At 38.4% G+C, this 23,699-nt stretch overlaps 1 protein-coding gene across 2 annotated transcripts in view; it reads right to left on the reverse strand.

Annotated features, from left to right (window-relative positions):
• LOC126253863 (uncharacterized) overlaps positions 1-23,699 on the reverse strand; it is an 83,848-nt gene that overhangs the window by 29,912 nt on the left and 30,237 nt on the right. For both annotated transcript variants that reach the window (XM_049955261.1, XM_049955262.1), the window contains 2 exons: positions 20,987-21,144; positions 7,572-7,653 (listed from right to left, as the gene is read on the reverse strand). In XM_049955261.1, the coding sequence (XP_049811218.1) occupies positions 7,572-7,653; positions 20,987-21,144 (240 nt within the window). The remainder of the gene's footprint in view (positions 1-7,571; positions 7,654-20,986; positions 21,145-23,699) is intronic.

Raw genomic sequence — 23,699 nt, forward strand, 5'->3', positions numbered from 1 at the left:
TAGATATGGTGTTCCAAGTTGTATATGAAACAAACATTCACAAACTAGACTATGTGCAATAATTGCTCTTTGATACCTGATATCGATAAATTCTGAAATGTGCCATAAAACAATAAGTCATTCATTTACTTTTACTATTGTGACCTAGTCAGCCTGAATGCAAACCTTCCGACTGTTTTAGTTTCAAGTGTGAAGTCAGATAACAAATTACAAAAGAAATATGTTTTCTCATGTGATAATTACAAATCAACAATTTTCAGATTTTTTCCTTTGTTTTTACTGTGAAACCTTTCTTCTTGCCAAATTTAATGATTCTAGATAAATGGGAAATAGGTTTTGTTGAATGAGTTTGAAAGAATTAATATTTGTGACATAAATGACAAAATCATTTGATTGCATTTACTTGGAAGCTTCATGTTCTACACTCACAAGAGACCACAGATCTCATTAAATGACATAAATTACAACTTGATACATTTAATCACTCCTGAGAGAAAGATTTTTTTAACCATACCAATGCACTTAGCTTACACAGAAAGAAAACTTTCATCTCACTAGCAAGGGAGGGAGTTGGGGGGGGGGGGGGGAGTGCACCATCCCTAAGTGGCAAACCTTTTTAATTATATGGTAAAGCAAAGAAATGAATGAAGCAGCCTCCAGCTACAGTACCAATATTTTTGAAAGATCTCTTGCTTAGCTTTTATTATAGAAAAAAATTAAGATTCTTACATACAATTATATCGTTCTGCGATGCTGGTTGCTGGAGCAGACACATACATTTGTTTTTTAGCTCTAGGCAACATCATATTATTTCAAATAAGTTTTTATTTTCACTAAAATAATCAAGGCGACTGTAAAAAACTTTTAATGTATTAATTACAAATGTGATGGATCATGATATAAATGAAATTTAATAATCCTAAAGTTTTTGTGCCACCGAAGGACAGAGACTGACTGGATGTTCTGGACAAGGAAAAAACAATGGAAACAAGACAAGCAGTAAAAACTTTATTTAATTTCCATCCAGTCAGATTGCTTTCACGTAGAATAGGAATCCACAGTTCCCAACAAAGGGGAACACAAGATAAGATACTAACATACACACCACGAACAATTTGTAGAATATATGTTTTATGTAGTATATTAGGTAATTTTCAGCCAATGTTTCAGTACAGTAATTAAAACTCCTTAATTCATGCTTTTCTAAACTTAAAAGAAAACAGATTGCAGTAGGAGAATGGGGAACTAATTTCCCATTAAGGATATGTCACTTTGTCACATATAAATTAAAGGCACGATTAATAATTTAGTCAGTCTGTTCTAACATCCTAACTACGGGGCATGCAAAAGTTGCACCATGATTTCAAAACAATTCATAACTTGGAAATTATTACTTATAGAGAATTGTGGTTTGTTGTAAAACATTTAGCAGCTTTCAAAGTTTTTCCTTATTCCTTTGTCGAAGATTTTACTTGGAATGCAATAAATTGGTGACAGACCAGAAGAAGGCACAATGTGGCATCTGGTATGCAGAATTCAAATCTATGACAATGGTAATATGAAGTCATCCATGTCAGTATGGGAAGGCATGATTGGCAGAAACAAAGGAACTTTAAAGAGACAAGCAGTGTCAAAGAACATCCTCAACATGGACATCGCCATATGTCTCAAGCACATATTGGCAGAGTGTAATCTGCAGTTCAATGCAGCCCCTACAAAACAATTCATCGTACATCACAAAAATTGCAGGAAGTGCTGAATGACATTTTCTGAGAGGTGGATGGGTCATGATGGTCCCATTGTATGGCCCCCTTGCTCTCCCAAAGTCACAGGCCCCCTTGCTCTCCCGAAGTCACACCGTTACACTTCTTTTGTGGTGTTTTGTGTACACAACACTAGTCAATGACATTGTTCCCTTCATGCACGAATCAATGAAGCAATCAAAACTGTCACTGCAGCAATGCTGTCTTGCACATGGGCAGAATTCATAATACCATCTTGATGTTCTACAAGTGACAAGTGGAGCACACACTGAAATTCTAGCATAACAGAAAAGAAATTTGAGGGCTGATAATTGTTTTACAAAAATACATGATGTTTTACCTCTACAAGCTTCGATGATTTTCTGAAATGATAGCAGGATACCCTGTATATTTTTACTGATGTGAGAGATTTACCTGTTGCACAACTTACGGTGACAGCTTTAAGTGATCAGCACAAAACCAAACCACATGCATGTGCAATTACATCTAAGCTAGCATTGAAGATATAGAAATAGTACTTTGGTACTGGGACAAGTATTGAGCCTGAAAACAAGTAGTTACAGATAACCAAGCATGAGGGTGTTTAAGGGCTGGCTGGATGCTGGAGAGGGGGCACAATTTCGAATCACGCCAGAAGTACGTGGTAGATTATTCTGTATGGTGCATCAGCTGCATATTCAAGTTGTTACTTTCAGTTATTAATATGTATGCCCTCATAAACTGCGAAGTTTTTATTGCTGTGTCATGTTTTGGACTCTTAACTTTGTTCACAGAAGTTTTGTCGAGTTTACCAAACTTTTAATACTTCCTAGTTGTGGGTGCTGGTTGAGTGCTAGTTTTTCCAAGAGTTAGCAACAATTGGGGTTTTTATACATAAAGGAATTACAGACCTTGGCTACAAGCGGGCATTGATTGAAATCAAAGGGGAAAGTTGAAAATCTGTACCACCAGGATTCAAACCCAGGTCTCCTGCTCACTAGGCAGATGCTCTGACCACTGAGCCATCGGGACAGAGTGGTCACTGCAGCTGCACTGTCTATCCTAGCAAACCTCCCATCAGATCCAAATTCTCAACTTATCTACACACTACAAATATACTGTCCCAAGCACATTATCCTCTTGACTAGCAGCATTAGTTTATTATTAAGTATGGAGGTACCCTGAGTGTCACACGAGTGTGAACTTCTTTTTGATAATTTCATCAGGCAATGTGTCAGAGGATTGGTGCTGTCCTTTTTTTATTTTGCTGCATGCACATGTGAGGGTTTTGAATAGCTTCTTTAGTGTTGTGGGAACCAATTATTTATTACAATTTACACTAAATATAAAAAAAAATTATGCCTAGCCCTCCTGAAGTGCATGGCAGCCTGTACTTTTGTCATATTTTATGCCACTGTTCTCTGGGATAAACTTAATAATTAAGTCTATGTTAGTTTCTGACAATTCCGGTTAATTTGAACCACTGCATTATTGCAGCTTATGTAACAATGTCACAGGAATCTCTTCAATATGTCAAGCTGTTCTTTCTCCAGTGACCACAATTTTTTTTTTTTTTTGGCATTTGTGCTACCAATGTAATTTTAAACTGTGAATATTTATCTTAAAATTGACTTCTTGTTATTTTTTTAAAAGTGGTTATTTGGAAACATCTACACATCAAATTTCCTGTCTTATGTATCTACTAATTATGAGAGATGACTAATTATCAATGCTCTGGTAGAAACAAGAGTTGAATAATTACCATCCACAACTGATCAGTCATACCCACTACCAGATCCTACTCTTCCAAAGGGTACATGTGACCAGCCTAATGTCACTATGTACAATTAGCATAAGTGAAACATTTCTCCACTACTTCAAATGTGATTGGTGTCATGCAGCTCCATCAAGATGGAGTGATATCAGCCAGGTGTAACTTTTGTGTATCAGCAACTTTTATTTGATATTAAATTATGCATAAAATAGCAATCTCTCTCTTGTACAAAACAGACACACATTATGCTACAAATATAAGTACTAACTCCATTTTAAAGATTTTGAGCAGCTATTTCTACTGAAATTTCAGTTATCGTTTATTATATAGTCCAAGTTTTGGCATGAACTGTTATATAATAAAAGCTTGGAACCTAAAAACAGCTAATTTAACATAAAACTGATGTTACAGCTTGATTAATCTTATGTAAGACAGCCAATACTTGAGAAGAAAATGTTTCATGAAATTTTCACAAAGTGTTGAAGAGCTTGAGGATAGTGAGCAGAATACAATATAATATCAATTGTCTGTAAGTAAACACGCAGATGGTCCAAGGCAATGCATACCATAAATCTAATAGCGGTAATTTCATTAAAAGATGATATAGAAATTTTATTATTGTCAGAAATACAGAATCACATTGTGATAATAGTAAAACTTGATCAGAGCAGAATGTGTAGAATTCGGAAATCTGCCCAACCGTTGAAGTATTTCAGTCCCGATGCATTCAATGCACTTTCATATGCTAATTTTTTGTATGAAGCGGAACATGCCTAACACAAAAACAGAATGCAAATTTTAAGACTTGATTAATAATTCACTGTGTAATGCAGAAAAAGAGCTTATACTGTACTACCATATACAGTATAACTTAGTTATTCTCAACTCTACAAGTACGCTAGTTTTAACACAGAGACTGTACAGCCCTGACAATGCTGTTAAGAGGCACAAAACCAAGGAAAGAGGTTTGGTGGGACATCAAACCACGCAGCTCTGTGCAAAAATGAACAAGTTATGTGCAGTGTTGGCACAGCAAAGGAAACGGTTCATTGGTGAGCACTCCGTTAGCATTTCTCATTTTCCATTATGATTGACACACATGGGCCGACACTGAAACATTGGTGCACACCTATGAACACTCCACTGCAATCTGCATGAATGAGTGAATGAGGTGGGTGTTGTTCCATTAAACAATGATTTCACCCGGAAAAGTCAAGCACTTAAAGGAAATGCACTACCTGCATTATTTCCTGCAAGTTTCAGTTCACTAGTAGCACTTAAAGTGATAACATGATGCCAAACAAAAAGTGAGTTGCTAATACCTAACAAAAAGGTTAAGATAACGGACACAAGTGAGAAAGACAAACTCTCTCCACATGAAATAATAATGTGTTTAAGATGTGGTAAAATACAAGTTTATGATACTTTAAGAAACATGGATAATACACGAGATGAATGGATGAAAGGGGACAAAGAAATGAAAAGGAAGATGAATAAAAGGGGAAATGAAGAAATTAATGAGATAATGTGGGAATGGTTCAAAAGTGCCTGGGTAGAAAATATACCTTTGTCTGGACCCATGTTGCAGATTGAGACACTGAAAGACCTAAATTGCTTGTAAATGTGGAGGTGAAGGCTTCCACAGGATGGCTGGACAGTTTCAAAGCTAGGCACAACATTGTGTGAAATGATGTGTGCGAGGAAGCTAAGGATTTGCAGGAAAGTGTAGCAACAGAATGGAAGACAATACTATACAATCTAATTTCAAATTATGACCCAAGAAACTTGTTCAGTGCTGATGGAACAGGACTGTTCTCGTGCACTGCCTTCAAAATCTCTAGAAATTTGAAGAGAAAAGTGCACTGGTGCAAAAATGTCTGAGGAAAGACTCACTGTACTGCTGTGTAGAAACATGTCAGGTGAAATGGAGTAGAGCTGTTTGTGATTGGAAAGGTGGATAAACATGTTGTTTCAAAAACATAGACATCAGTAGGTTCCCAGATAGATGATGAAGCAATAAAAAGATGTGGATGGTGAGTGGTCTTATGGAAGATGGCTGATCTCTTTCAATGCCAAAATGAAGAAAGGAGATTGTGAAGTTGTTCTTTTCGTAGACAATGCAACCTGCCACCTGAAAGTCAAAGTTAGTAAACGTGAATTCAGCTTGGTTCCCACCAAATTCAACCAGCTGTTGCATGCATAATCAATGTTATGCAGTTTGCAGCATGCATCAATTCACCCAAGTTTTGGAACTATTGTATGGTGCAAAACATTGAGCAGAAAAAAAATAATTTCAGTTTTGAACAGGTAATTCAAACAGATGAATACACTAAGCAGATTCAGAAGGATGTAGGTTGCAGTAGGTACTGGGAGATGAAGGAGCTTGCACAGGATAGAGTAGCATGGAGAGCTGCATCAAACCAGTCTCAGGACTGAAGACCACAACAACAACAACAACAACAACAACTCAAACAGGTTTCCCTCCTCGATATGTGGCAAAAAAACATGAACTGTAGCACAAATAAATGTCAAAATAATATTATGTACACACAACATTAACGAATTTAAAGTTAGAATAAAAATACAGAAATGCCATATTGTTCATGAATTAATGTAAGTCTAGTGTTGTATTGTACAATATACAGTAAATGAACACCTACTGTACAGGAATGAAGGTAAATAAATACATAAATAATTACAAATTTACACTTTTATTCACGATACCTGACATTTTATGTAGCCTACTGAATTATGCGTGATCCGGAAACTTGCCCAATTTGGGCAATTATTTTAGTGCCATGCGATTCCGTTTTGAGCAAGTTTTACTGGAATAATAATAAGAAGAAGAAGAAGAAGAAGAAATTATGTCTCATACTATTTAAAAAGAAATCACTGAGTATATGCACTATCTGAACGGAAGTATCAGGACACCTACTAGTGGGCAAAATATGGAGGTGGTGTCCACCCTTCACCTTTATGAAAGCTTTAACTCTTCTGGGGACACTTTCAATAATGTATCTGAATGACTGGAGGAATGGTAATTTCTTCCTCAACAGGTGCTGAGGTGTTCTGTTGGGTTCAGGTCAGGACCCTGAGTAAGCTAGCCTATTTCAGCAATGTTATTGTCTATGAACTATTGCCCCAGAGATGTTGCTTCATGACTGGTATTGATTTAGGGGTGGTTGTTCTTTCGCATTTCCATTTCACAATCACATCACCAACAGTCGACTTGGGCAGCTTTGGAAACGTTGAAATCTCCCCAATTGATTTGTTTCTCAGAGGACATCCAATGACTAGATCACATTCAAAGCCAATAAGCACTCCTGATTGACCCATTCTGCTGTTACTGCTTCTCTACTAACAACACAATAACCCCCCCACCCCCAATCTTCCTTTATACTGGTAGGTCTACCTCTTGCGATAGCTGGTGGTCTACTCTACATTACAAAGAGGTGTCCAGATACTTTAGTTCAGATAGTGTATAGAGCAAAGTTTTCCAAACTTCTACACACTCATTTGATTGTTCACATTCAAGCCAGCATAAAAAACCATTAATACCTCTAACATTTGTATTTATCTTTTCATGTTTCTTTCAATACATTAGAAATATACCAATGCAAAGCTACATGTTATGCCATTATGAGACAAACAGCACAAAATAATGACACCAAACAAATGGCAGGAATTAAGAATGTCATTCGTCTTAACACCCAACAGAGCAAAAACATTCTTTTTTCCACGAGCTGTAATATATAATTCACAACTGTATAAAAGAGATAATCTCTTCACTCTCTCTAAGCTTTAAGGACTTGCGACTACTTAAGTTAAAATACCCTCTCCCAATTTAATTTTCACTACAAACTTTTGTCTTTGCAGCACCATTGATCAAACTCTTGTTATCCAGTGTACCATCCAAGCATTTAGTCTAATTCTGGTTATTCACTGTTGGACTACTTTCCATACGGGCCTGTTCTCCCCACTTTTTCCTACACAATAAAGTCCAACAACTTATACTTTCCTAAGTATATACAAAAGATAAGAGATTACAATCATACCCGAACAGCCTGCTCCAACTAGTACTGGTGTGTTTGGCATCACACGGATGACACGAGCATCTGGCACAATCCTATGAATTTTCTGAAAAATTTATGCTGTGTTACAGATGAGTCGACGCAATGAAATGTCAACATATGCAAATAAGATTATAACAAGTGAAAGTAAAAGATGTGACAGATAATGAAGAAATAAGACACCTGTTTTCCATTTCATCATTTAACGACACCAGAAATTTCTTTCCTCAATGCACTGAAGTGTCACTTTGTCTTTGATTTCTGTCCGAAACATATTTCTCAGCAGCCATTTTCACTGGGTGTAAATGGGTCTCCTCCTCATAACCTGACAAGTTTACATATCACATGCTGTTGCTGGTTCATAAAATCACCTATTCTTAAGTAGTAAAAGGAGAAAAACTTAATGGGCAAATAGCACTAAGAAGAGATGTTATAGTGGAAACAAAGGTAGGTAGGCTGTAATTGTCACAAAAGGGTGTCAAATGCGCTGAAACATAAAACTGAACTACAAATGTGTGAAACACATGGCGATGCTACTTACATTGAAAAGCATGCAATAAACTCTCCAAAGCAAAATTAAAAATCTTAGACACAAATGATATCAAACAAATCTTTGGATGCAAGAAAGAAAGGACATTTGTAACTAATAGATCAACAATCCTACATTCAAAATAAATAAAACTATGTTTCCAAACACAGTATAATAATAACTGTACTACTTCTATAGAATGTGCATGGGCAGATTTAAGTCGGTTCCAGTTCTGACAGGATTCAGTGTTTCAGTTTGTGAATTCATCTACTACATTCAAAGCAATATTACTTCAGCATGTTGCACTGAACTCTGTAAATGTCAATTTCCTACACATGTGTTTCACACAAAAACAAATAATTTTCAATACTTTTTGAAGAGCAGCTTTTGCCACAAAAATTTACACACATTAACATTTCTAAAAATACCACATTTTATATCAAAACCTAAACCTTCTGTGCTACTGTGTTTTAGAATACCACAATCACTTGTGTTGTAACAGACGTCTCATAGAAATACTTTTCATAATTTTCCACCAATAATCTTAACAAAAACAATGTACCTATCTTCATTATCGACCTGCTAGTACAAAATCAAAAATGAGCAATATTTAACAACCAATTGCACATTTAACTAATATTTACTAATGATTCCCTTTTTTTTAGTTTAATGAGTAACTGCTGAGGGCATTTAATGGGGGCTCTACCACACATTTTATACTGCCTGAGACCACCCGTCGACCTGTGTGATACCAGGGATGAGGTAGACCAAGACAGTTTTATGGGTGCCTGCCATGCGGTCTGCTGAAGGGCTCATCGTATCTCTCAAGTAGAACACTGGTTCTGGTACCACTTATAGACAGACACCTCAGACGACTACCACAGCAGATACTCAATCCCCCTCTCCTGTGTATAGTATTCATTTCATATGTTCCTGAGTTATGCTCCAATGTCATCCCCTTTTCATTCTTATCACTAAGGGATGTAGACTGTGGTTCTTAACCCCACAGAGCTACTTTCTACATAGTACGTACTGAACCATTCAGAGACAAGGCAAGCTGGTTTGGATACCAACAGTTTCCCTATACTGTATCAGGCATAGTAATGTGTTGCGTTTTTGGTGTTACCACGTTTTTGTCCACCATACACTGAGGTGACAAAAGTCATGAGATAGTGACATCAGCGTGTATAAGCTGACAAGGAAAAAAAATAAATTTCCATGTTTCCCGGTTAAAGTACACTTTTTCCCAGATAGAAACACACATTTTCCTAAGTGAAAATACACCTTCTCTGTGTTAAGTGACAGTACTGTAAAACTAATCAATTCTTTGAATGGTACAGTTTTTATATACCACTTGCCGGCACTTTAGGAAATGAAACCTAGCAAAAATATATCACATTTTGGAAAGATCTTTGCTGTGCAGCAACATGTATGCAACATATTTTTGTATTACAAAAGTATAAATACGAATTCCACCAAACACAGCACATTAGTTTACGAAGCACTGAAATACAGATTGTGATGTGCTTTTGTCAAGAAATCATAGCTCATGTCACGTTATCTCACCAGAAAATGAAAGTAGCTATTCACAACATACGACACTTATGTGCGCACGGTGTTTTTTTGTTGTATATGGCACATTTTCTTTGCAACTTAAATGTTACACTGGCCTTTTTCTCTCTTTTATGTTTTATTGATGCAGTATTATTCTACAGTAGTGGGCTAAAGTAAAATTCTTTGTTAGACTATCAGCTCCTACCAGCTGAAATTGCAAAAATTTAACTCAAAACTAAGACAATTACAAAATTCCTGGAATTCTAAAAAAATTCCTAGGTTTTTCCTGGTTTTTTCTCCGATAAAGAACTTCCCAGTTTTTCCCAGATTTCACGGTTGTCCCAGCGCATATACACCTTGGACATGTACATTTAGAAATGACGGTAGTATCATGTTCACAAAGTACAAAAGAAAGCAGTGCAGTGAAAATTGGCAGCATGACAGGAACACGGAATGGTTGCTGGAGCTGGACCCATGGGACATTCCATTTCAGAAATTGTTAAGGTACTCAATATTCTTAGATCCACAGTGTCAAGAATGTGCTAAGAATACCAAATTTCATGCATTCCTTCTCACCATGCATATCGCAATGGCCAGCTGCCTTCACTTAACACCCGAGAGCAGTGGGATTTGCACACTGTTGTCAGTGCTAACAGACAAGCAACACTCTGCAAAATAACCACAGAAATCAATGTGGGACATATGACAAACATATCCGTTAGGACAGTGCAGTGAAATGTGGTGTTAATGGACTATGGGAGCAGATGATCGACTCGGATGCTTTTGCTAATAGCACAACGTCACCTGCAATGTCTCTCCTGGGCTTGTAATTTCATCAGTTGGACCCTAGACAACTTGAAAATCTTGGCTTGGGCAGACGAGTCCCAATCTCACTTGGTACGACCTGATGGTAGGGTTCAAGTGCTACCACAAAGCCATGGACCCAGGTCATCAACAAGGCACCGTGCAAGCTGGTGGCTATATAACGGTGTGGGTTGTATGTACATGGAATAGATTGGGTCTTCTGGTCCAACAGAACAGATCATAGACTGGAATGGTTATATTAGGCTACTTTGAGACCACCTGTGGTCATTCATGGACTTGATGTTCCCAAACAATGGAGTTTTTATGGATGACAATGCGCCATGTCACCGGGCCACGATTGTTACCAATTGCTGGACAATTTGAATGAGTGATTTGGCCTCCCAGATCACCCTACATAAATCCTATCGAACATTTATGGGACACAAACGAACGGTTAGTACATGCACAAAATCCTACTCCAACAACACTTCTGTAATTATGGTTCAAATGGCTCTGAGCACTATGGGACTCAACTGCTGAGGTCATTAGTCCCCTAGAACTTAGAACTAGTTAAACCTAACTAACCTAAGGACATCACAAACATCCATGCCCGAGGCAGGATTCGAACCTGCGACCGTAGCGGTCTTGCGGTTCCAGACTGCAGCGCCTTTAACCGCACGGCCACTTCGGCCGGCTCTGTAATTATGGATGGATATACAGGCAGCATAACTCAATATTTCTGCAGGGGACTTCCAACGACTTATTGAGTCCATGCCATGTCAAGTTGCTGCATTATGCTGGGCAAAACGAGTTATGACATGATATTAGGAACTTTTGTCATCTCAGTGTACATACCATACATCATTTTTATAAGATATAAAGATGGCAAGCAAATGTTTCTAAATTTTTAATATGTTGCTGCCAGGCAGAAATTTGTGAACCTGTGTTTTTGGTACATAATGCATGGAATGAATGACCACACAATAATTAAGTTCTCTCTGATTCACCTAGAAACATCCTGAAAAAAACTGAAGACAACAGTCTCAGCAAGAGGTATATACATTTTCTTGAATACCTTTTGAAATGAAAATTGTTGATCAACTCATAAGAGCAGAATACACTATCAGCAAGGTTCCTACAAACTTAAGCTATGTGCACAATAATGAAACAATGCTTTTACAATTAACAGCAAGCACAAATTATCATTTCAGATACTTTTTTTCAGATTCATTATTAGCTGTCAAAGCAGCATTAGAATCTGAGTATTTTATACTTTGCTATGAACTTAATAATGTTGTGTATGTGCAAAAATATTTTTTCCTTCCACTGTGATATTTTAGCAATGGAAGACAAAACGCATCAATTCTTACATGTATATAACAACACTTCTAAGTTATTGTCAAGGATTGTAAATCTATTGCATAACAATCTTGACACTACTATAACTAGAGTGAAAACATTTTTCTTCTTGCTTTACCATTGACTATACATTGACGACAATGACAACAATGATGATGATTATGATTATAATCAAGCATTAAAAGGGGCTAAAGTACTGAGTTATCTTTTTCTCAGCTCATAGGAAAAGTGACAAAGAGACTTGTCAGCTACAGGGTCTGTGACCATGTCATTGCAGATGAAAACATGAGTGGCAGTAGCTCTCTAGCAGGATAGTTAGAAGTGAGAGGAGAACACAGGCAGCTAAAAACTAACTAGTCACTGAAGGATACACTAAGAAGGGTCATCACAACAGGAGTACAACTAAAGTGAGGCAACAAATTAAAATGAGGTAAGGAAATGCAGACAGTGTGGACTGGAGAGCTAATTATCTTAAATAGATAGATAAATAAAATAAACACAAAAGTGTAAAAATATATGACAATGCGGAGGGAGAAAGAAGCCTGAGACCACATGGGGCACCTGCCACAGCAAGAGGTACTCTGTCCACAACCAACCCAGACACCAAACATGAAGGTTTGTTAAATTTTGTTGTAAAATCTGTTTTCCCTCTGGAAACTTCGAACTTTGATAGCTGCTAACCCATCATCCACAAGTATCTAGGTAATGAGGTAAGCAAGTTGACAGCTCTTCTCAAACCAGCCAGCAGACCATACTTGACAAGAATACGGGCGGTCGTGAGAGGGCTACCAAAGCTGCGTTGAGGTGAGTCTTCCATACACTAAAGGAACCTGTGAGTAAGTCTGTTGTGGCCTACACACAGTCAGCACAGTACGATGGAAACTTTCTGAGAAACCTGAAGAGAAGTATGCCATACTTTGGTGGTGCTCTCAATTGCTCTCAGCTTGTTGAAGGTTGTGGCAGCCTGCCATCCCATATCCCAGGTTTTTGAAATGTGATGTCATAGTTACAATCTTGAGTCTGTGCCTGGTACTCAAAGTTTGTCTCCAGTGATATACAAGTTTGACTCAAGTAGTTGCTTATTTACTTAATTAGTCAGCAAGTTCATTTCCTGAAATACCCACATGGTTCAGTGTCAAGATGAATGTTACTGTCGTACCGGAGTTGTGGTTGTCAGCTAGTAGATCTTGGATGGTAGCAATCAAAAGGTTTCTGGGGTACTGTGATATGCCTGGTATACAGCTCATAGACTCTCTACAAACCAGGAAGTCCTCTGAGGCGAGATTTTTAAGGTACTGCAGAACCCATGATATGGTGTCCAATTCTACAGTTTATACACTCACACACTCTGCAGAGAATACTTCTCGTGCCCCTCGTGTGTGCAAAAGCAACTGCAGAGAATACATCTCGTGCCCCTTGTGTGTGCAAAAGCAACTGCAGAGAATACTTCTCATGCCCCTTGAGTGTGCAAAAGCAAAACTGGCCCAGTCATTATTTTCAGTCCATTCATGCAGATACTTGTCAAATACGGATAGTCAAAGAGAACTGAACAGAACAGGCATCTGAGAATGGTGGGATCAGCATTTTTCTTAGGGCCTCAAAAGAAGTCCATCTGAATCATAGGACTGGGTACATACCACAGAGGATGCCGAGAGGGGACTCCATGATCACAGACATGAGTGGACTGTTGGAGGTCCTTGCATAGAGCTTCCAATTGTATTCCAGTTGGTCTACCCATTTTTGGGTGATTCGTAAACAGTCTGAACTGCTGGTTGTGAAACAGAGTTGAATAACACGAATGGGTACGCTTCTGACAGATTGTGTCAGCATAGTTTGCCAGTTGCTGGTATCTGACCCTCAGTGGTGGCATACCAGTTTCCATCTGTAGACTATCTACAGGGCTTGTACCAAAAGCTCCAGCTGTGTTGGACAGGGTCTAACAAGCTCAGAACTGACGATGCTGTCAACTCGTAAGCAATACATTGTGACATGTGGAATACAATCAAAGCATTTTAGAACCACAAGAGAACTGTGCAGTCTGTGCACCATGTACTGGTGAGAAATTTGAGGGTATAACATTTCCCCATGCAAATTTGCCATGAGCTGACATACGTGAGGGTAACCATGTTAACTTATTGTCAAATATGAGACTAAGAAGTTTACAGTTTAAATGACTTCAAGTAACTGATTACTGAGGTAAAGTTCTGGGTGTGAGTGCACAGTCCTGACTCTACGAAAGTGTATGACTCAAATTTTCATGGGAGAAAACTGATACCCTGATTCATGGCCCAGTTATGTACTTTCTGCAAGGCCCCCTGAAGCTGACTCTCTGTGGTGCACCACGATGAAGATCTTTAAGACCAGCAAAGATTGTCCATATAGTCATACAATGATTGTGAGACCGATGATCCCATTGCAGCCATGATGCCACTGTGATGGCAAATAGAATTATGGTCAAAACTGATTCTGAGGGACCCCAGGTCCCTGCACACATTTGTCACTAAGAGCCTGTCTGGACCCAGAACAGTCATAGGGACAGAGAGTTCTGGATAATAATGGGTAAGCAGGCCTGGAGTCCCACTTGTGCAGATCAGACAGAATGTGATGGTGCCAGGTGGTATTTTACACCACCTGTACATCAAAGAACACAGCAACCAATTGTTGGCAATGTGTGAAAGCACTGCGCACTGCAGATTTCAGACAAATCAATTGGTCTGCAGAGGATTGGAATGCCCTTGAGCCACTGAAATTGCGATAAATTTCCTTCGACTTCCAGCAAACAACACGTGTCCACAGTTGACCATTTTTTTGAATAATTTTCGCAGTCCATTTGTTGGAGAGATTGGTTAATAATTAGTAAAAATTTGTGAGTCTTTTCATGGGGAGTAATAATACTCTCCCACCACTCGGGTGGGGGGTGGAAGGGGGCAGGGGTTGAGAGGGGATGGTTATCGGGGGGAGCGGGGGGGGGGGGGGGGGGGGGGGGCAGGGAACTCCCCTACCTGCTAAACAATGAAACGGAAAACCTCAAGAACATGTTTTATGGTGTCATTGCTAAGGTGTTTAAGGATTTGATTACGGATTTTATCGAGTCTATGCTCAAGTGCTACAGAACTCCAATTCACTAAATTAACACTGTGTGATTCAAGCATGTACATGGACAGATAAGTAGTTCTAATTTGCCATGCACATCCAGGTCAGGAAGTTAGGACGGTAGTTACTGCATCAGGGTACACGCACGGACAAACCAAATTCGTGGATTTTTCCCCGATTTCCTGGTTAAAAATGCACTCCCCCCCCCCCCTCTCTCCCTTCCACATGAAAACACACTTTATCCAAGGTGAAAATACACTTTTTCTGTGTTAAGCAACAGTATACTTTCCCTCAGAGCTGTAAAACATGTCAGTCCTTTAAATTTGTAAAGGTTTTATACATCAGCATAGAGCTTCCCAGGAACTTAGAAAATGAAACACAGCATAAAAACAATTTCTTTTGGAAAGATCTTTTATGCGCAGCAACAAGTACACTGTGAATTTTCTTATTATTGAAGTACAAACACGAAATCCAGCAAATACAGCGTATTAGTTCCCTAAGCACTGACATCTTAACTGCAATGTGCTTTTGCCAGCCAATCATAGCTTGTGTCACCAATCCTGCCAGCCAGTGACAGCAGATATTCAGAGCATAGGACACTTGATGTAGTCAGCCAATGACAAAAAAGTAGCATGAATATATGAATAGTAAAAGTTAATGGTTTAAATTAATATACATATAGTACAACAACAAGCAAATCCTGGCTTTCAGATGTAATACCAGTCCTTTTTTGCACGTTACCCTTTGAGATATAGCAAACACAAATGTGCCAGCAAAATTTTAAATGGCTGGTCTTTTGGGCTAGACATTTTTCTAAGTGGTTGGTCCTCAAAGTGTTAAGAACTGAAAGAAAGTCAAACACTTTGTGATTTAAGAAATTCATCGTACATTCTCACAAGTAACATAATTCATCCTGTGTCGGAGGAAATTTACTTTGAAAGTGATGCTTCCCAAAACACCATTTGAAATATTTTCCCTGACCTGTTAGAAATAGGTTTGTTTCAACAGTTGCCAGAGAACACCAGAAAACAGACATTACTACAAATGCGCAACTACGATGACACAGGAAGACCTTGTTTGGTGTCTGCTCTGCTCATATGCCTTTCAGTGCATTAGTGTTTGGAATTTCGTGCATAGCAGGGCACCACACATGACCATGTGCAGCACTGCAGCATGCTGTTCGGAGAGGACGTACATAGTTATTGTGCTTCAGGTAATAGTTTTATCATATCCTATCCAAATAAAGAATGCAAAATGAGAAAGCAGTCCTCGCCATAATATTCATTTCGTAACTGGACTTTAACATATATATATTAATTTTTTTTTTTTAAATTATGCTCTGCAGTACTGTTATCTAGCATTTCCAATCACATTTACACCCACACAGCACTGCAAAAAGCTAGTAAGAATGAATACAAATTTCATGCAAAAACAAAAAACAGTTGTTTGTATATGCCAGAACTAAGGACAATAAGTTTTTCATGACTTTTTCAAATGATATAAAATATTAGCAAAGTTATCTGTAAAGTCAGGAAACTGTAACTGGCAGAGCCTTGTGGGGAGTTACAATGATAAAACACAATGTGCTGCCAGACTTACAAATTACCGAAGAATGGCGTTCTGTAAATTTAAGATGTAAACAATACAAATTAAGAAATAACATCATGCCTAGAGAAGTTATTGAAAAATATTGTCTCTCACAGATGGTAGATTTGTGAAATTCTGCTAAACCCACCTATATATTTGTAACAAAACATTTTATTCAATACTACTGGCCAAATTTGCTTACTTAGTCATCTTCTAACGAACACTGACATATGTTTGTATGCATATAGCATTAACAGATCTTGCATCATGTCATAAAAGAAACAGGACATCAGAATACTCCACGAGCACTGGAATTTCGTAAACCATACTAAAATACATAATTTGGCTTAATGTGCACATTTGTATGTCCAGATTCACACTAAAGTAGGCCCCTGTCTGGTATTATGCTTTTCAGTGTGGTTCAGGATGCCAAATTTCTTGGAATACCAATACCATTATCTCATATTTAGTTCTTTATTATGGCATTATACCCTACGTGCCAAAAGACGAAAACATGCACTTGAAATTCTGTTAACAGTTGACACTAGCCAGTAATGTGGAATGAGACATTGTTTCAAATAAATTGTCTGCCTCTGCAGTGAAGATTAATAAAAGCGAAATTTCTTTAGCAAACCAACAAAAATAACTTCATTGCCCTGCAAGATGATTAATGCTCGATTGCCAATAATATGGAAATAATATAAAATATGAAAACCGAAACCAACAACATATTTTAGTTGTCCGTAATTATATGATTTATTTTAATCCACTTGGTACCTCCCAGCCACAGAAATCTCTTGTTTTCATTTGACATGAGAGCTGTAAATGAAGAGGAAACAGCAAAATCATGGAATGTGAACACAGGTTACATGGAGACACTAGTATCTGGCTGCTTGCTGCTACTGCTTATACAGCTACACTTCAAGTAGCCAGAAGCTAGAGGAGGCGCTGTTCATAAGCAACTCTGTGAATGCTTGTGAGCCAGCTGGTAATAGATCAAATGAAGCTAGCTACTGTAACAGTTGTGATGTCACACTCATTGCAGGCAGTTTCTTGTTATGAAGTTTCTTGTTATTAAGTATTGCATAGTTCTCTCCTAAAGCCTTTGACACATTTTACTGTCTGCATACACTTGTGTGTGCACCATGTTTTGTTGTAAATGGCACATTTTGTTTGCAATCTTAGGTTTCATTTTGGTGTTTCTCTCTCTTTTATGTTTTATTGCTACAGTATTATTCTGTACTAGTGGGCTAAAGCGAAATCCTTTGCTAGAGTAACAATCTTTATCAGACAAAATTACAAAAAATTTAACCAAAAACTCAAACAATGAAAAATTTCCAGTGTTTTAACAACACCCTGGATTTTCTCTGGTTTTTTCACGGATTTCCTGGTTGTCTCAGGCCGTATACAAACTGAGCATGTAGACAGTTTGACAAAATGTGCCACAAAACTTTAAGCAATGACTGCAGGATCAGTACAGATGTCGCCATTGAAGGAGATGCCAGGAATTACTGTGGATGGTGGGTGGCCACATATGTGGTGTTTAGTGCATACTCGGGATCATGGAATGCAGGCTCTCACAGATGATACACAGTAGAAACTGTGCCTTTACTCAAAGTCTCCTGAATGCTATTAAATGTTGTGCAGAAAGATGGAATTTGTGTTCTTGGAGAGCCTTTTAATGCTCTCCGATATCCACAGCTATTTCTTCACACCACCATGGCACAGGTTTCCTGTGAGAATGGCATGAAGAATAGGGTATAGCAGCATCTGAAGCATGTATAATTGTGGTAATAGTATCTTGTACCACTCCTTTGATATCATCATGGTGCATGTTCCATTGATCCGTGATCTGAGAAAGAGAGAGTGATTGGAAAGTGGTTGCTGTCACAGAAGTGGCCATGGATAGACCACTGGATCAACAGTGAAATGCTCAGGCAGCAGACAGTAAGATCTATTATATATGTTCCATTGGCCATACTGAAATGTGTTGCAGCTCCAGTATAAAGCTGGGAGACTTCCAGTTCTGTTCCGTTATTTGGCCCCTGCTAGATGTGCTTTGCTGCCCCACAGAGGATTATAGGCTGGAGCCTAGATGGAAGCAGCTGTTCCAGCAACTTCACCAGCTCCTGATACAGTATAGATCTGTCTGGAGGTAGATAGTAACACATACTGTTACCCTGTTACCCTGACAGGAAGACACGAACAGCCACAGCTTCTCAAGCAGAGGTTAGCAGCATGTGCTAACGGAAAGTGCCCGAGACTTCTCTAGATGCCCCCTCAGTGCTACTGCGATTTTTACACTAGGATTTATAGATTTCAATAGTAGGGAGTCAGATTCCTAAGAACTGTGGCACCTGAACTGCTACACGACTACATAATACATAGCCATTAGAGTTTCATCCAACAAACATCAGACTGAGATTTGAGAAAGCAGTGAATGGGAAACAGGAGTATAACCTACCTTAATGCTGAGTCATCCTCCATCTGAATTGAGAGCCTTCATTGATATTCAAGGGCTCAAGCTCTGGGGTAGGGGGACTAAGACGACGATACACCAGAATTTTATTATTTACCCTGTAATCTACCCTCCTTTTCTCTGTATAGTTTCAGTTTCCATGAGACTTCTCCTGTCTTGACTTCTGGGACAGGAGTACAGTTCTTTTTTATGACTCACAGCCTGTCGCTCAGTCAGTCACTGCAGTAACTGGTTGGTGGTAGACTGCTGGTCTGTTTCATCCTGGAAGGGGACACTTTGGCAGGTGTACTCTTCCCTGATCATGCCAGAGGAGAGTAAGGCACCTCTGGCTGCACTGATTGGGTGGTTACCACCAGTGCTGTGCATTACAGGTTTGAGGGAGCTGATGTCCCCTCCCTCAACGGAAAAACTGGCACTTGCATGTGTCTAGGGCCAGGAGTGTTCTTTTGAATCCACACCATTGTGCTAGGTGTGGTTTCAACACAACACTTAAAAATAGGCATTATATGGCACATGTGGAATCATTCAAACTTTTTCTTAGCATCTTGATAAGAAAGGACGTCAGTCTATTTTATATTCCTTGAAATTTAACATGTGGGAGAATGAGGTGGCGGAATTCTGGACAGTTTTCACATGTAGAGGCTGTTCACAAGGACTGCCTCATGCACTGTCCTAAGCCCCACAAGTAACCTCATTAGTGTAGGAGGAGAACATATGTCCAAACCTCTGGTACCTAAAACATCCCAGAAGAGGAGGAAAATGTGGCCTTACATCATACTTCCTCAGCTAAAATATTTTCATCGAAGGCTAGGATGAAAGCTCCAATGTATGCCGCATTACCCTTAGGTCCTATCTGGATGCGACGAATAAAATGGACTCCACACAACTAAGTCAGCATCAAGATCTTCATTTGTTTATAATGTCAGGTCCTGATGGAAAGTGACTCTGGAATCCTGTTCAGCTTGCTATGAGGAGAAATGGTAACTGGCGTATCCCCAAGCTTGTCACAGGTCTAACATCCCTCTCCTTGTTTAGCATTCAGTGTTTTGATCAACAAATATCCATTTCTCTTCTTGTATATTGCAGCAACATCTCCAAACCAATCCTCAACATTTTCATTTTCAATGAAAATCCATGACTTCGTTGTAGCAAACAATTCTGCATCGGTTCTGGAGCTTACCAAGAACTGGGCAGTCTGTCCACCTCCATTTTTCCTTTCCTGACTCACGCCAAGGCATGGCCAAAGATGGAAACACCATGGGGTTGTAAGCTTTTGCGTAAAAATATTGCTTTGTATCTGCTGAGACAGCGTTGCTGGCACAGATATGGATGTGTGTCATTTTTTTCATCGAAGATCATCCACCCTGATGCCACTCACTCCGACTGGAGGCTCTCCCAATGGGCACCACCCTGCCACAGCACAGGCTACCTGGAATAGTAGCCACTGCCCATAGTCCCAGCACCCTGGAATGGCCAGGCACTTACTCCTCACATACATGAGGATATTACAGCTCTGGCATCAACAGTGTAATCCCTGCATTATCAGGGGGCTACAACTGTGAGGATACATGATAACCACCCACCTGCCCAAAACAGATCAGCTACAGTAGTAGGTGCAGAGATCACAGTGCATGATGGGCAGATTGTCAATGTAAAAGCATCATTAGGTATAGGACTCCTTTTATTCACCTCTTATGACAGGCAAGGAATAATCGCAGATCGATTCTAGTCCTTGACACAGCAGGACTGACTACACATTCTGCAAGGATTTATTACCTCATACACTACTGAAAACACAAATAGATGCTCAGTACTGCCGAGTTACACAAAATAACAGTTGAAAAACCATTAGTTTTTTGTTCATCACAAAACGGACTGAAATGCACAAATAATTACAAAGGAGTGGGAGAGGTCAGCACCTTAAACATGAAAATAACCGATTTGAGATTTATGCAAATCAGTATTAGCCGAATACACAATGAAAATCCACCTTACCTCCTCAAGTACTTTCAATGGCACGCCAGCCAACAATGAAACAAAGAGTTTATTGCTGACCGGTTGTTTCAAAGTATTTTTTATGTCCACCAATGCTGCATCCAAGTAAATTGGTTTCATTGCGAGAAATATGACATCAGAATTTTCCACAACACAACCTGGAAATGATTGAAATAACTGTCAGGATCAAATTTTTCTTGGAAAAAAAAGTTTCTATGTCTTACGGGAATGTAAAATGTTCATAGTCATAATTTTCATGTATTACCTACAATCTCCAAAAATCAAGCATGGATAGTTAAAGGGCATAAACTTTGATCAAAGAACAAATACTTAAAATTTTATGTTGTTATCAAACAAAATGACACAAACATTGCAACAGTGTTTAATTCAGTTAATCTATGTTTTTCTTATCACATACCAAAATAATACGATAAATGATTTTTAAAAATGAAGTTGTAAGGAAACAAGACTCCTATTAAAAGGATGAAGACAACAACTGGTAATTATGTCACAGCAGAGATTTGACAGAAAAATTACAACAAATCAAACTAATGGAATGGAATCAGGAAATTTCTATGGCACAAAATAATAATTTTTACCCCTTTTGCACCTCATAGCTCATAACAATGTCATTTATTACATAACTCCAGGTGTGTTCCCTCTGAACATTAATCATTGGAATGCAATATTTATAGTAACAACACTTTTTTCACATGATTTAATTGTCTAGAATGAATTACCATCTGAAAAAAGCTGCAGAAATATTCCGGCAAATCTTGAAAAGTTTTCAAAGACATGTAAAACTAGACAACCAGCTTTAAATACTCAAAATACAAAATTGTGCACACCATAAAGCACAAAAACACAGTGTCCTATGACTACAATACCAATGACTAACAAATAGAATCAGTCAACTCATACAAGTATTTGCCTGTAAAAATGTTCACGAATATGAAATGGAATGACCTCGTGGGCTCAATTTTAGGTAAACCAAGTGGCAAACTGATTTATAAGAGAATACTGCACAGCGGCACTTATGCAACCATTCTTCCAGTGCTCCATATGCAAATCTAATGGGAAGAAACCCTACCACAGTACAACAGGAGTACCCTCCACCACACACTTCATAGTGGTTTGCACAGTATGTTTGTAGATGTTGATATTGCTATTTTCTTTGTACATTTTTTTAAAGCGCGATGTAAGGGAAAAATGTAGCCAGTGTAAAGAAAGAGATGGTTTGCAATATACTTTTGTATCCTATTGTAGCGATGCAAAGGGGCACCGAATTTGTTGTAAAAGTCTGCAAATTACTAAACGAACAGTATTTTTCAGTACAGGTATTTCATTCATTTCAAGCAAGTGTTGATTCGTGTTGTCATCATCCAGACACGAGTTGACTGTGATCTTGACCCGTTATATCAAACTAATAATTTCTCTCAGGCGATAAAACTTTATGGATTATGAAATACAAGTGCTTGAAGTTTATTCAGAATCAGAAATGTTTGATTAATAATTACATGCCATAATTTATTTGTTTAATATAAAGGTGTTTTGAATTTTGCATGCATAAAAAAGTGAATTTATGTGCAGCTTTTACTCTGAGACGAGTTATCACTTAGAGTGCTAAAAGTACAGTTCACTGATCTATGTGGTTAATTTTATTTTGTGATCTTCACCCAAATGGAGAGTAAATCCAGTTTCATTTAAACTTTACATGAGATAGACACATCACGTTATTACAGAAGAGTCGTTTAGCCCATTAGGGAAAAATGAAACCTGCATGCTCGATTTGAAATATGTTACACGTCGGTGCGTAATCGAGCTGTCCAGTAAATTGCATACAGTAGTTTCAAATGCAGTTGGACTTGATGCACGAAGTTGGAAATTAATTTTGAGTCAAGTGCTGATTTTGAAAAGAAAATGAACTGAAAGTTTATTCAAAATATCGAGGTCCAGTTTTAATTGAGACATGCATCACCTTCTTGATTACGTTGCCTAGCATCACTGTAAACCAGCTTAATTAATTCATTGTGACATATTAAGGCCCATTACACACACAAAATGTTACATGAAGTTTGCTGACTGTATGAGAGTATAAGAGTGTTTTTCTTTCCATAAATGCCAATAAACTGGCAGCTTCAAAAGTTAAATTATTAACTGTTGTGTAACTTCATTGATTGTCCTACACCACTACGGAACTTGTATCATGTCTCTTCACAAGAGATGTCAAGAAGCCGGAATAAACAAGAAGAAAAAGACTAAAGAAGAGGTAGCATCGGTATACTGTCCTAGAATTAGTTCAAATGCATGGAACTTATACTAAATAGGTCTACTAGGGGTAAAGAACATATATACAAAAGGCCAGCATCTATGGTGACAGGTTTGTATGACCCGTGGGAGTGTCACAGACATGCCGTAAAACCTGAACTGGCAGATGTTTAAAAATGGATGCCAGCTATCCCATTAATGGTTAACAAAGTTTTGAGAACCAGAATTAAATGGGGTATCTTTGACTATCGTTTCCAATATGGATCGAGACAAGACGATACTAACTGCCATATGCATGGAGACATTTAAGGATTTAAGGAAGCATTCTTCCAGTGTTCCATACACAAATCGAATGGAAAGAAACCCTAACATGGTAACCTCCACCACGCACTTTACAGTGGTTTGGTCATATGTATTTAGATGTTTATATTGCTATTTTTTGTGT

The sequence above is a fragment of the Schistocerca nitens genome, chromosome 1 (genome assembly GCF_023898315.1).
Source record: "Schistocerca nitens isolate TAMUIC-IGC-003100 chromosome 1, iqSchNite1.1, whole genome shotgun sequence".
Classification (NCBI taxonomy): domain Eukaryota; kingdom Metazoa; phylum Arthropoda; class Insecta; order Orthoptera; family Acrididae; genus Schistocerca; species Schistocerca nitens.